General features: G+C 40.3%; 1 protein-coding gene across 2 annotated transcripts in view; it reads right to left on the bottom strand.

Moving 5' to 3' along the window:
• The window catches only part of ARHGEF28 (Rho guanine nucleotide exchange factor 28), a 172,731-nt gene that overhangs the window by 99,891 nt on the left and 57,861 nt on the right, over positions 1 to 14,979 (bottom strand). Inside the window, exons 5-6 of one of the 2 annotated variants that reach the window (XM_075179790.1) lie at positions 4,720 to 4,903; positions 24 to 204 (exon numbers count right to left, since the gene is read on the bottom strand). In XM_075179790.1, the coding sequence (XP_075035891.1) occupies positions 24 to 204; positions 4,720 to 4,903 (365 nt within the window). Of the gene's footprint in view, positions 1 to 23; positions 205 to 426; positions 557 to 4,719; positions 4,904 to 14,979 lie in introns of those variants that run through there. The other variant, XM_075179798.1, reaches the window with a different exon arrangement.

The following is a 14,979-nucleotide window of genomic DNA, read 5'->3' on the forward strand; positions in this document are numbered from 1 at the left end:
CAGCACAGTACATCAAATCCTACCTTCTCAAAGAAGTTAGTGTCACACAAACATTTTCTGAAGAGTTCAATTTCTGATTCCACCGAGTGTCCAGAAGTTTGATACTGGGTTAATGTCAATACTCCAGTGGAACGACAGAACCGTAGAAAGGAATCAGGGTTGATTGACGCTGTACAGAAGTCAAGGAGAGGGAGGTCCTGAAAACTGGAGAGGATAGAGTTAAAACAAAAAACGTATATAAAGAGCCTGAGTACTGATCAGAAAGCCAGTCCGCTCTCCCCAGTGTGTCCACAAGCAGCTACACAGGGGAATGTCATTCCTCTCTGTGCCTGCTCCAGTCATGTTGTATAATGAGATAAACACTGCTCATTAAGTCAATATAATGCAATTGGAATAAAACTAAATTACTGCATGGCTTCTACAAACCTCTTCATGGAAGGGCTCCTACTGACCAGCGAGATCTGTACGACTAGGACTGTTAAAAACAGAAAGCGCCTCAAGGGAGCTCTGCATTGTTTAACTTATAAACAAACAAGACTTTCATAACAAAATGTACAGTAGTCACAGAAGTGCTTGTGTCATTGAAATAGCAGCATGCACATCTGTGACAGAAATGGCACAGAGCGGGGAGTCTGTGAATAAACTGTGACATACCAGGCAACATGGACAGGAATTCTAGTAAACTGGAGACTTTCTGGCCTGACTAAAACATAAATAGTTTAGACACCGGTGTTGCAGACCTAGTTTCCAAAGTCATAATTAAAAAAAAGGTTTGGGTGAATGCACGCAAGTCTAGTCTGGGGTTTAAGCATCATTAATGTGGTGATTATTATTCTGGGCTATAACATAAGGTTTCTGTAGGAATTACAGATATTTTTAATACTTAACTAATTTAGCTCAATGCTGTATAATCTTGGATCAAATAATACCTGAATATTTTAGTCAGATTATGGCAATACTGCATACAGTAAATTAAATGTCATGGGATGGGATGCCTTAACCAACCAGATGGCAATTTCTAAAATGTCATTACTAATGTCCTACTCTTAATAAAACCTTAGTTAGACATAGGGGGAATTCAATTGGCCACGTTACTGCAGAAAGTAACGTGGCCTGCGCACTATTAACGTTATTACGCTAACAGTGCTCACAGTTACTGCATCAACAGTAATAGATTTAGCGCCGCGTTACTCGCGGCAGAATTCCCCCCATAGTGTAACATATAATTGGAGAGATATCACATTTTATTATAGCTTGTGAAGTTTTAAAGGACATGGAGACCTAGCTAAAGCATATGCATCACCTATACACAGCGGAGGCTGCCATTATGAATCAAATATTCACGAGGATGCCGCATATGAATTCACTAGGAACTCATGATATTATTGATGCAAAATTGTTTTAAGTTTCAGTAATGCCAGTTCTTCGTGAAATCCTAGAATACATACACTATATGGACAAAAGTATTCGGACAATTGACCATTACACCAACAGGGACTGTAATTGTACTGAAATACATATACCTAAATATATAGTTGGTCCCCCTTTTGCAGTGATAACAGCTTCCACTCTTCTTGGAAGGCTTTCCACAAGATGTTGGGAGTGTTTCTGTCGGAATTTGTGCCCATTCATTCTGTATAGCATTTATGAGGTCAAGTTGTTCGATGGGTTTGAGGTCAGGGCTCTGTGCGGGCCAGTCAAGCTCTTTCACACCAAACTCATCAAACCATGTCTCTGTAGTCCTTGCTGTGTTCACTGGGGCACAGTCATGTTGGAATAGAAAAGTGCCCTCCCCAAACTGTTGTCACAAAGTTGGAAGCATAGCATTGTCCAAAATGACTTGGTATGCTGAAGCATTAAGCTTGTCCTTCACTGGAGATAAAGGGCCTAGCCCAAACACTGAAAAACAGCCCCATACCATTATCCCTCCTTCACCAAACTTCACAGTTGGCATAATGCAGTCAGGCAGGCAACATTCTCCAGGCATCCCCCAAACCCAGACTCGCCCATCTGACTGCCAAACAGAGAAGTGTGATTCGTCACTCCACAGAACATGTGTCACGGGCACTAGGAGTCTTGCCCAGGAATTCACCAGATGACTGGGCTTACCAGAGTGGTGAAGTTAACACAACGGTCCTCTGGTAGCAGGGTGACTAGCAGAACATATATCACAGCAGATGGAGAGAGAATGCCAATAAAGAATAGGAAAGTCAGTGACTTGCAGCAATCTTGGTCAATGAGTCAGCGACTAGCTGATATTGTGGAAAGGCAGATTTGAACACGGAGATCAGGATGGACGTGAGCAGATGCGGGGAGGAAGCTGGGAAGTCAGTGGTCTGCGTACAGCAAGTTGAACCACTGCTTATGGTGAGAAGACTTGTCCAGGTGCAGGTAGGTAGCGGGGAAGTCAGTGGTCTGTGTACAGCAAGTTGTACCACTGCTTAATAGGTGAGGATGAGTACAGGTGTCGATGAGTGGAGGCATACAAAGGATAATAGGATGCAGACACTGAGAGCACAGAGGAACTTGATCCCAATAGATATGCAGCGTATCCAGCAAAGTCTATAACGGTATGTGTGGCGCTGCTTGGTAGAGACTTGCTCAGCAGAGATATGCAGGCCAATAAAGGATAGTCAATCACAATTGTGCATATAACGACTGAGTAGTATGGTTTGTTCCAAACAGATATGCAGCGTAACAATAACAGTCTATAGCGGGTATGGATACCGCTGCTGAGAGGGGAAACTTGTCCTAGCGGATATGCAGAGTAAGCGTAGAAAGTCAATAACAGATAGGCATACCGCTATTCAGTAGAACAGTCTGTCCACAGGGAGATGCAGGGACTGCAGAGACGCTGAACGGCAGAGACGAGTGTAGGAACCACAGGTGAGTAGATCCGGTCATCAGAGTCCAGCTGAGGACACAGGCAGGAAACAGGAGACTGTAGCAGGTATGGAAACCAGCGATGAGTAGCACAGGGAATCCACAGGAACTGAAGACACTAGTAGTACACAGGAGACAGTAGCGGGTATGGAGACCAGCGATGAGTAGAACAGGAATCAGCAGGAAACTGAAGACACTAGTAGAACACAGGAGACACCTTCAGAGACTCACAGGGAATGAGACTCAAGATCAGGCAATCAGGTAATGAGCACAGGTGCCTTAAATAGGGAGAGTTGCCTGATCAACCAATTAGATTAAAAGCAAGAGTCACAAGAGTTCTTGGGTGCTGCGCATGCGCAGTCCATCAGGATGGCGGACGGCCGCGGTTTAGGACAGGTGCCGGCAGGAAGGCTAGGGAGCCACGCACCAGCGTAGAGGCACTCACGGTCCAGTGAGTGACAACATGTTTCCACTGCTCCATAATCCAGCATCAGTGTGCTTTACACTACTCCATCAGACACTTGGCATTGGTCTTGGTGACGCGAGGCTTGCATGTAGCTGCTCGGCCATAGAAATGAATTCTATTAAGCTCTCTTTGTACAGTCGGTGCTTACATTAATGCCAGTAGAAGTTTGGAACTCTTTAGCTATGGAATCAGTAGAGCATTGTTGACTTTTACGCACCATGTGCCTTAGCGGTCGTGGACCTCCTCTGATTTTACGTGGTCTTCAGCTTTGTGGATGAGTTGCTGTTGTTCCTAAACACTTACACTTCCTAATAATATCACTTACAGTTGACCGTGGAATATCCAGCAAGGATGAAATTTCATGAACTGTCTTAATGCAAAGGTGGCATCCTATCACAGTACCACGCTTGAAGCCACTGAGCTCTTTAGAACGACCCATTTTGAATCACAAATGTTTGCAAATGGAGACTGCATGGCTAAGTGCTTGATTTTATACACCTCTGGCAACGGGTCTGATTAACACACCTCAATTCAATAATTAACAGGTGTGGCCAAATACTTTTGTCCATATAGTGCACTAAGCAATATTTGTTCAGCTCAGAAATTGGCTGCCTACAGTGTCAATCCTGCCAATAATCCTGATTTTCTCTGAGCAGTCTCTATTTTGGTACCTCAAATGGATGTGATCTCATCTGAAATGGGCACAGTTTGGCAACATATAGGTGTGATTGCAGTGCATTATCCTGATTTTCCCATCTACAATTTAGACAGATATGCTGTGTGTAGGCAAAATAGGTACATTGTGATAAAGAGGCATATTATGACATCAGTCTATGGTCAAAAGTTTGACAATTGCAAACATCAATTGAGACATATAAACTGAGAAAATACTGTAATCAGATGATGAAAACACTCACAGACTAAAGTGCTCAAAAGTTAATAATAACAAGTCCAAATGTGAAAATGTACCTAAAAATATCTTTGTCACATAAAACTCCAAAATCATGGGAGATTTCACAACAGATCATCATTTGCTTCTATTTGTACTAAACCAGAAGTGACCAAATAGAACAATCTTTTATTATTCTCTGGGTAACACAGAACCTGCAATGTGGAAGGGGGTTTTGACACCGCAGCTCACCCAATTAACAGGCAAACAAGTAATTTTGAAACCCCAAGTTACTGCTTGTTAACTGGTAAAACTACAATTCTTTGCAGAGATCTGAAGTTATTTTTATGAAGTTATTCCACCATCCTCAAGTTATGCACCCACATACTAGAACAATTGAATTAGTTTTATTTTTAGTTCCAAGTTACAATGATTGAACTGCATCCATTTAAATACAATACAGTTTTGCAGCTCTACTCACTTTCTTAAAAGTTCAACCAGGTTGGTGTGACCATTCCGAACAGCAACTTCTACCGGGGTCTCCCCTTCCTTGTTCACTCTACTTAATGCTGACGTTCCTCCAGGCAGATACATGAGGTAATGCGACAGTTCTCTCAATCCCCATCTCATTGTAAGATGTAACAGGGTTTCATGACAAAGGGTCTCTGTAAAACAAATATAGGTCACTTTTTGCCTACTAAACAAGCTACTGCAATTCCTCTGATGTGTGTGGCAGAGTGGCTCAGCGGTTAGAATTTATATCTCACAGCACTGGAGCCCTGGATTTGAGTGGACCATATATGAGTGGAGTTTGTATGCAATCCACATGTACATAGGAGTTGTACAGGACAAAAAGCATATTGGTAGTACAGTGGCTTAGTGGTTAGCACTTTGGTCTCACACTACTGGGATCATGAGTTTGAATCCCTAACCATGGCCTTATCTGTGGGGAGTTTGTATGTTCTCCCCGGGTTTGCGTGGGTTTTCTCCGGGTGCTTCGGTTTCCTCCCACATTTCAAAAACATACTACGTGACCCCAGTGCTGTGAGGCAGAAGTGCTAACCACTAAGCCACCATGCTGCACAGGAAAATCTATTACTATACAGGTAGGTGTACGGAGAGTGATAGCTCTGTGTCAGACTATCCCCGGAAGTAAAAGACATTTAAAAATAGTAAGAACATGATATAGACAGTTTTAAACCTCAAGGGCAATTATTTATAAAAATAAAATTATAATTGATCTTTAAATGTAAACATTTCAGTCATATAAAAGTATAATATTGTTTAGTAATAAACAGGGTGCGGTAAATAAGAGAGTCCAATGTGGATTTCTTTCCCTTAGAAGCCTTAATTTGTGGCCAACATCTCAGGGTTATACTGCAGTCAGAGCTCATTGTTCCATTTTTCACCATAGTTCTGCTGTTCGTGTCACTTTATTTTATTACATGCGTTTACTCAGCTTTTCATGGTATTACGTTTTTATACAAAGAACATTGCAACACTGGATAAACCGCCCTTTCAGAAAGAACAATGAAGAATGTCAGCGATATGTGTTACATTAGTGTTGGTGAGCCCGGCACAGGGTGTAGGCCTATTTGTTGTTATGTGGGAGAGAAAAGTACAGGAAAGAGTAAAAGACATTACTGGCAGCTTTTAGATCATCCATGTTCCATATGACATTACAGATTTTAAATACTTCAGGCCAGGGGCCCCATTCCAATTCCCAGCCACGCACATCCTTTTACCACATTAAACCATGTTTGTGTTATAATGCTTAATAGTATTCCTTTATCTGTTATTATGTTCCAAACCACCTCCTCCAGACATACCTCCCAACTGTTCTCTATTAGAGAGACACACCTTTTGGACCCAACCAGCCCTGTCCCTCTCTCCTCCCAAATTGTCTCTATTTAAGATCTAAAGAATAGTTCTGCTGCTTCCCAAAAGTTGTTCTGAATCTTGTATTTGACCATGTGGCCATTTCTTTTTGTTAAATACTTCAATATAATAGACCTTTAAGGGTTATGAAGCAAATAGAACAACCTAGTTTCCGTAACGGTTTGTTAGACACACACTCTAGTAGAGAGTACAAGTCTCGTGTCTTCATGGGGCAGGCATTGTATGGGCAAGGATACATGGCACCCAAATCTCACCACTGCATCATTGGCACCAATGTCAGTAGTTTGAATAGTACAGAATGAAAAGCTATGGATGACAATGATAGACTTGATAGGTCTATTTTACAACTAAAATTACCTATTACATTTATCTTCTCCATTGAGTGTCCCTCTGACCATCTGAAACATTGGGAGGTAGGTATACATGTTCATTTCAAAATCACATAGATCTCCCTCTTATAACTGTATATTGCTATTAAAGGGTTCTTATTATAAAGCAGTTTGTTTAAAGATGTTCTGGCTGAACCTAATGATCAAACCAAATTCCCTCGTCATTGAACAATTGTTTATCCCTTTCAAAAAAAAAAAAAAAAGAGCCATGAGGATGTTTATCAAGTATCTGAGAATCGTTTCAGGGCTCATCCTCACTCCCAGGAGAACTTCTACTTCACAGAACACAGCTGGCTGGATGTATTCTGGGAACTGCTTCTTGAGAACATTTTCTATCCAGCAATGTGTGACAGCAACAACCTTTTGCTCACTCCATCTGAGTGAGATTACATCTACTGACATAGATGATCTTGGGAGATGTAAAAACTCTGAGAAGAGTACAGTTTTTTTTCTGTTAGGTGTTATTTATATTCTCATATCATTTCGGCACTGAAAGATCAGAAGAAGGGAGTGAAATATGCTTAGACCGACATGTCATTTTCATTTACAAAAGAACTCGTGCATTAGAGCTCATAAAGTGTGTGCAAAAGCTCCTTATCTGCTATGTGCAAACATAGGTATTAGTCCACGTCCTGCTTTTGGGAAGAGTCTCCTTGTGGATATTTCGTGGAACGTGGAACTTCTGTCACTTCTGGATCACTCCATTAATTTAAACTTTACAATTCTCTCCTAAAATACGGTTGTCGTTTATGCATCTTAAACCACGTTCACTACACGCCCCTGAGCTGCTTGAATATCACCAGCAGCTTCTTTACCTGCCGGATCTGTGACTGCATACTGGTCGTGGAAGGCCCCCCACTGAAAGGGGTGTCCTTAAATAGCAAGGCATTGTCTACTTATGGGCAGGCCCTTTAAGACGAAGTATTGATTTCCACAAGAGGTCTGTTGTGCAAAACGTTTCTCAAGAATGTATTTTTATTCTCACATTTCTTTAACCCCTCATCTGACAAAGCAGATGCTGTGTGCCTGTAAAGCTTTATTAACGGAAAATCAGCTCCCAAGATAAAGCAAAAACTAAAGTCTTTCACTACCCAGGTACTTAGCCCAAGCTCCAGGATTACAGTCACATGTATTAATACCAGACACTGGACATCTCAGTCACAAAATGATTGACGGAATATCTCAATTTCTCTATTTTTTTGTGACAATTACAAGTGACAATGTCTTCCTTAATAGGAAGGGAGGTCAGTGAATGTATTTAGTACACTAGGTTAACTAGGGACACAAAGCTGTATATCAAATATAACAATTAAGATGAAAATCTATTATTATAAAAGTTTCAAAACATTACACTTTAACTGATGTGGGGAACAACCTGTATTGGTGAACATGGTAAGACCATCACGGGCGCAGTGCTAGCACTGCCGGCAGTATTCCGCATTCTTAGAAATCCTGGAAACCTCATACTAAAAGCTCCTGCCAGGTATCCAACTCACACCCGTCACAAATACAAGCATTTACGTTGTTCTAACAGTACAGAATTGTTAATAGAAGCACAGAAATGTATGACGTGTGTGGCTTGTGGAATTTAACAGTTCTCAACTAGTATCTCTATTGCCCATCCCATCCACCCTGTATAGACATATTGCAGAATTATTCTGGTATTACCTCTGCTGTCATAGCTTCCAACAGGGACAGTGATGCCAGCATACATAAGAACTGCACAGCAACCATTGGGCATGTTGTATTATATGTGACATCACATTACAGGTAGGGTGGCTCGGTGAGCAAAAGACTTATTAGATTGGTGGGACAATTAAAATACCAGTGTCGCTGTGTTTCTTTCAAACATACTGTATGTGGTTCAAAACATTGGAGGATACTTGCATTTTATTTTTTTTAATCTTTGTTACTTTTTAAAAATGACACTCCTATTATATCTTTATCATGGGTGAAGTAAGAATCCACAACAGTAATGTGTGGACAGGTAGAAGACATTTTTGCATGATACACACCAGTCTTGTGCACTGTGCTAATTTTAAAAAAATACAAAAAAAAAAAAATCAGTATTGTTTTTTTATACCTTTTCTGCTATATAATGACCACAGTGAGCAGCATTTCTCAGTTTGTGACTGACCTGCTGCAATCCCTGACTGTGACTGACCTGCTGCAATCCCTGACTGTGACTGACCTGCTGCAATCCCTGACTGTGGCTGACTTGCTGCAAGTAAAATACGTAGGTGGCTGCTGTTAAAACAGCAATATTTGACAGTATGACAAGAGCTAATGACTTTCTGTGATCTTCCTTTACAGTGTCCTCTGTACTTTGCATGCATCAGATGCGGACCTGTGTCCATACATAATTGCTGTGCAATTATTTGCCTTTGTCTGCATCGTTTTTTGTTTTTTTTAATTCTTGCCTTGACTAAAGAAAAAAAAGAAAAAAAAAAAAAAAGGTTTGAAAAAAAAAAAAAAGAAAAGAAAAGAAAATAAATAAAATAAAAAAAAATGTGGCAAGCCCGTGGGTGTAGAGCATGGGACATGATCCTGACCAGGGATCTGTGTGGATTTTGTATGTTCTCCCCATGTTTACGTGCGTTTTCTGACAATCCAAAAACTTTCTGGTAGGTTAATTATCGGATGTCTGCCTAGTGCAGACCTGTGGCTCTCCATGTGTCATGAAACTACAAGCCCCAGCATGCTTTGCCAACTACAGCAACCAATCAGATTCTAGCTAAAATTTGTTTAGTACATTCTACAAAATGATAGCTAGAATCTGATTGTTTGCTACAGGCAACATCTCCACTTTCAAACCTGCCGGAAACTTACAGCTTGATACATTTACACTCCTGGAGCGCCACAGGTTGGCTAGGCCTGGCCTAGTATGTGTGCAGTGCATAATATGATGGTATTATATAAATAATATTATATAAACATGTTATAAAGATAAATCACGAAACAGAAATAATATCCTAAAAACACCCTACATGTACAAGAATGTATTTTTGATAATTATACACAATTAGTACTTTGCATTTGCTCTGACAACATAAATAACCCTGTAACTTCACACCTCTGCCCCCATAATCCATATATAAATACCCCCCATTATGATTTTGCTCTGCAGCCAGCAATAAATGCTGCAAATAGGTAAGTGTAGGTCATTAGAAATAAGTCTCTTTATATGTCTCTAAAGGGTGAAGATAATGGTCCAATATAGACACAAAGAGGAGAACCATTCATAGCACAGTTGAGGAAAAAAGTGGTACAACATAAATCGAATACAATAAAAAAAAATGATGATCTCGGAAATATTCTCTTAAAATGATTTGCAAAAGATTCTGCCAAGGCATAATGTTTCCTTTATACCAGATGCTAACGATTCAGATTCCACCAGGGAACATGAAAGGGACACAAAACTACAATTAAAATGTCTTTCCATCCTTATTACCGCATAAGTAACTATTAACACCGAAAATGTGTAAAATGCACCATACCTAGAAATGTAGATATTTGAAATTGTATTTAAATTTACTGGACAGTTCAGTGTACACTAGAAACCGAAGAATAAAATAAAAACAAAGCCTTTTCATGGTATCACAATGTCTAGTGTGCCGTACTTGCAAACGGTCACAACTTTCATAGTCCCGATTGCCAAAAAGCAGAAAAAGGGTGCAGCATTACATAAATACGTGTAGTTTGGCCAGGTGGAAGTATGGTCTAATTTGCCCCAGTTTTCCCATCTGAAATTTTGAAATGTTGGCAGGTATAGGGGCATATTTAAGAAAGCACGATAGTGCTTTTAACGGGTCATTAAGGTGCCTCCTGTCCTCCGCAAATTTATTAAGGGTGCATCGCAGCAGATATCATGGATATCTGCTGCTTTGCATTCCTCTTCGTTTTTGGGAGCAGTCACCATTCAACAGAATGGTGACTGCTCCTGGCCGCAATCTAACAAGTCCCGGAAAAACATTTTTTTCGGGAACTTGTCATGTTAATGTATTATCAGAATTGATGAAATCCACTGCTGTCAGCTCTGCTCCGAAGAGCAGAGCTGGACAGCGCATGTGTGGAGGGATCACATGATCCCTCCCTGTCACTCAGCGCGCTCTCTCTGCAACGACAGAGAGGGGATCTGTGTGCGCATGTCCAGTTCTTGGAACTGCACATGCGCAATTGAAGAATGAAAAGAACGAGGAGAAGACCTGGAGACAGCGCTTCCGAAGAGGGGGGGTAAGTATGATTTTTTTACATCGCAGAAACAGCAGTTTTTCGGAACTGCTGTTTCTGTGCAGGGCTGTACATAAATGTGAGAAATAGTTCAATCCTTATCATTGCGATAAGGATTGAAAACTACTTTTCACTTTATGTGAATATTGATAAATGTGCCCCATTGTGTGTTTAAGAAACAAATATCCCCTCATGACCAGTTATATCATTTTGCTTTAGAAGCTCCTAAAATGTTTACACAAACAGCTTTTATATCAGGCAACTTATATATTTTAGGTTTAGTGGACTTTAAGGGCTCGTTGTCACAGAGACCAATATGAGTGAATAAGAAAAATCACTTGGGTGTAATGCCCCCTAGTGGCGTAAACATGACACATGAAGTGGGAGAAGTTGCGAGTTCTGCAGCCAAGTGATTTAAATGGAGTTTGGGGTCTCCAGAGAAAGAGAGCAAGAACAGAACTGGAGTGATGATGTCCTGAGATCTGAGGAGTGTACAGCAATAGGTAAGAACGCCAAAACTAACCTGCGCATGAGTCAGATGATGACAGCATGGGGCATGGGTGCACGCTAAACAGGTCCATGTGATCCAGAGACTAATCATTTATCCTGTAGCTGAAGTTGAGCTCACCATTAAGAAGGTCGGAATAAGAAAGCATAAGTGTGTGCTAAATGAAGAGTATGCGTCCACCTTATTGAAGAGGACTTAGCCTAGAGACGAGTTCTACAAGTGAATTTAAGGGGAAACAAACAATCAGTAACCCAAACACAGTCTAGGAGGAGAAAAGCTGTTCCACGAGCAGCAGTCCCACAAGGAGGGCTGTTCACACTCCAGAAAAGTCATCATTTATTCATCCAAAGAAGATGACCTAGCGCCCATCATTGTCCTCAGTTGTGTTCGTGTACCACTTCTTCTGTCGGAGGTACATTACACAAATGACAGTGTTAGAGTATGTGTGTGTGTGTGTGTCACCTGCCTGTCTCCTTTAAACTACAGGATCCTAAGGTGGGAAAAACAGAGTTACTGCCAGGTGCTTGACCTAAGGGTAATACCAGGTAGGAGTGAAGGACGATACATTGTCACAGTACACCCATGGAAGCAGGGATTCGTTTTTTACTTTAAGCCTAAATATATCAAGAAAAGGGATATTTCTGGCCTCTTTATGAATATCCCACCCAAGGTCTCTCTCTTTCACTCTTGTAGTGCATAGGTAAAAATGTAAGTTGGTACCAGGACAGTTTGCTTATTCAAAACTCACTATTTGGAATACGGGAAAATATCAGTACTCAGTGCGCAACTTAAAAAAAAAATTGTATAAGAACTGGCCTGACAAGTAATTAGGAGTGAAGTTTATGCTCCATAACCGCATAACAAATGTATTTCCATTGTAATTATCGTTGTCATCTTATAAGTAACATGTTATTCCTTCCATTTAACGAAGATCAAGCCAATGGTTTATCAGAATTTTCTCAGCTTAAGAGAAACAAAAATGACAACCGCACAAGTTTCATTTGTCGCTCATTAAACTCTCTACTCCCCTCATGTGTTAATTATTCAAATTCATTATATCTTATATCATCACGATGGGAGATACCATCATTAGGACTTGTTCAGATCATGTGTAATCATACAAGAAAAGACTTATTTTCTTGAGATGCACTTGAGTATATAAATGTAACCTTACCGCTTACATATTAAAATAAAAGGAAATATAAACATAAAATAAAGTAAGTGATTAAATATTAAATAGTGATTTAATATTGCTCTGGTGTGTGCAGTGTCTAACTTGTCTGTATATCTGTCAATTGTTTTCAGTACCAATATTTACTTATCATTCAGAGTAATCCACATTATACAGTAACCTCGTTGTTTTGGTCTCTCTATATTCTTGCTGGATACTGTATGGTTCTATACCGATAGCAGTATCTCTAGATTGTCTTGGAGATATCATTTATTGGTTTTCTAGTTTTGTTGTTAGCAATTGTCACTTTTTAGAAGAATTCTCTTAGTAACCTTTCTTTCGCCCTAGCTCGGCTAGCCAACAGTTTATCAGTATTTTCTCAGTGGAACACAATGCAAGAAAACAATTTCCGATCATCACACAGACATCATAATCACTAATCCTGGTGCCTGCAGAAGTGTGATCTGTAGAAAATCACAGAAACACCTGGCTTTATATGCAGCAGGTGAGTTTTATCATCCTTATCAGATGTACGTTGCTATGAGCAGGATCCCAACAAACAACCGCACACCTGTCAGTAAAACACTTTGCACCTGTTAGAGGGATAGTCGTTTTAAGGAAGTTTAAAAAAAGGGACCTTTGTTTGAAAGGGATAAAAATAAAAAACAAAATAAAAACACAGCTATAAATTTGAAAAATAGTCCTTTGGATACCTGAATATGGCTGTCTGAGAGGAAATGGTGACTGTTCGCAGTGGGCCACCCATTATTTTCGCATGGACCTTCAGAAAGATTTCCAGTCCACAAGAGGACTGACTATCCCTACACTAGAAGAACAGTTAAATGAAAGGGAGGCGAGGGCGGGATTAGGATAAATGCTGGGTCTTCCGCTAAAAGCTAAAGAAAAACAATGACCCCCCCATTGGTAAGAAAAGGGTTGTGGTCAGTAAAACTCACCCTGAGATTACAATACACACAAAAAAGTCGCACCAATAATTCTGAGCTGTATGATGTTTACAACCTCTCTGTACAAATCCCTGAGCCCCGTTTGGTTGTAGATGCTGCTTCTAGCTCTGTACAAACGTTGATACAGTATGATTACGTGTCAGTAACAGATGCTAGTTATGAGTACGTGTTTCAGAAATCAGTCTATAATGTAATTCCTACCCTAGCTATCCTATTGTGCTCACTGTGAACTGGAATAAAGAAAACAAGGCAATCCCTACATAAAACAGCGAGACAGATTGCAGAACTTATCCCAGGGTTGCACAAATCTCTATTCCCATGGCCTCAGAGCAACCTACCTTTCCTGTATGTGTATACCCTGCAGTGGTCCAGCTGTTTAACTTGGAGGTACAATATGACCACGAAAACACATTAAGTGGAAAGTTTGCATCAAGCTTACAGACAGCACAACAGGCCTTATACATATCCCACAGAGCAGGGCACCAAGGCCACACAGTCATAAACCGAATGCTGCACAGAGGAGGAAATCACTGGATAATGGTGCACAAGAGACATGGGAAAATCTGACCTGTTTGAAGAGAATTTCCTCCTTTGTAGTTCATGACAAAATCTGAATCTACAAACACAACTGTGCATGGGAAACGGAGAGGAAAATATAATCCAGTACAATACAGATTTGACATTGGCAATTGCATAAGTGGGGAAAATCAGAAACATGAAAAACTAGAGCAAAACTACAACAGCAAGCAAAACTATCTGTGGAAAGTCCAGTAATGAATATGACAATAATATTGAAAAGAAATAGTGAAGTCTCCAATGACATTTTAACAACATAACTAGGAGCGTATTATTATACTTTCACAACCAGACCATTTTCTTAAATATTGCAGAGTCCGTTAAATGAACATTAATCACTTTCACATCGTTTTTGATGGAGGAAACAAAGGGATTTGCTTCGGTAGTATAGAGAAATATATATTTATATTTTTTTTGTTGAAAGATGAAGAAAATAAGATTCTCCCCCCAAAAAAATTTTCCGTTGAACACATCACTCTGGTTCACTCTCTATAGAGTTTTAATTCCAATTAAGAATTCATGAACCCACCCCCTGCTGTGCACGAAGAACCTTAACCATACAAAGGAGATATGCAAATCCCATCAAGGACCCGCCCACTTCATTAGAAGGTGGAGCAGGATCTGGGAGGGTGGCCTTCTCTGTCGGGGGTCCGGGAGAACTCCCCAAAATTTGTGAGTCTCTCAGACATTCTGGGGTAGTAGCTAATATATTCCAAGACCAAGCAGAAACCAAATGTTTTTAGGAAGGAAACGCTTTTTTTTTGGCAGTGGAAGCCATATAAATTTCTTTCAGAGTGCAATTTTGCAAATTGAACACTGGACAGCAGGCTTCAAGTTTAAAAAGGTACAAAAGCTGCTGTTTAACAAAAAAACAACAAAAGAAAAACAAACAAACAAACAGTCTATGCTGCAGTGCAACTGACAGGCTACACTGGATCTCAGACTGCTGGGAGGCACAAGAGACCCGAGACACAGATCTCCCCTGCAGCTATAATAGGCTAGT

Source organism: Mixophyes fleayi, chromosome 1 (genome assembly GCF_038048845.1).
Source record: "Mixophyes fleayi isolate aMixFle1 chromosome 1, aMixFle1.hap1, whole genome shotgun sequence".
NCBI lineage: Eukaryota > Metazoa > Chordata > Amphibia > Anura > Limnodynastidae > Mixophyes > Mixophyes fleayi.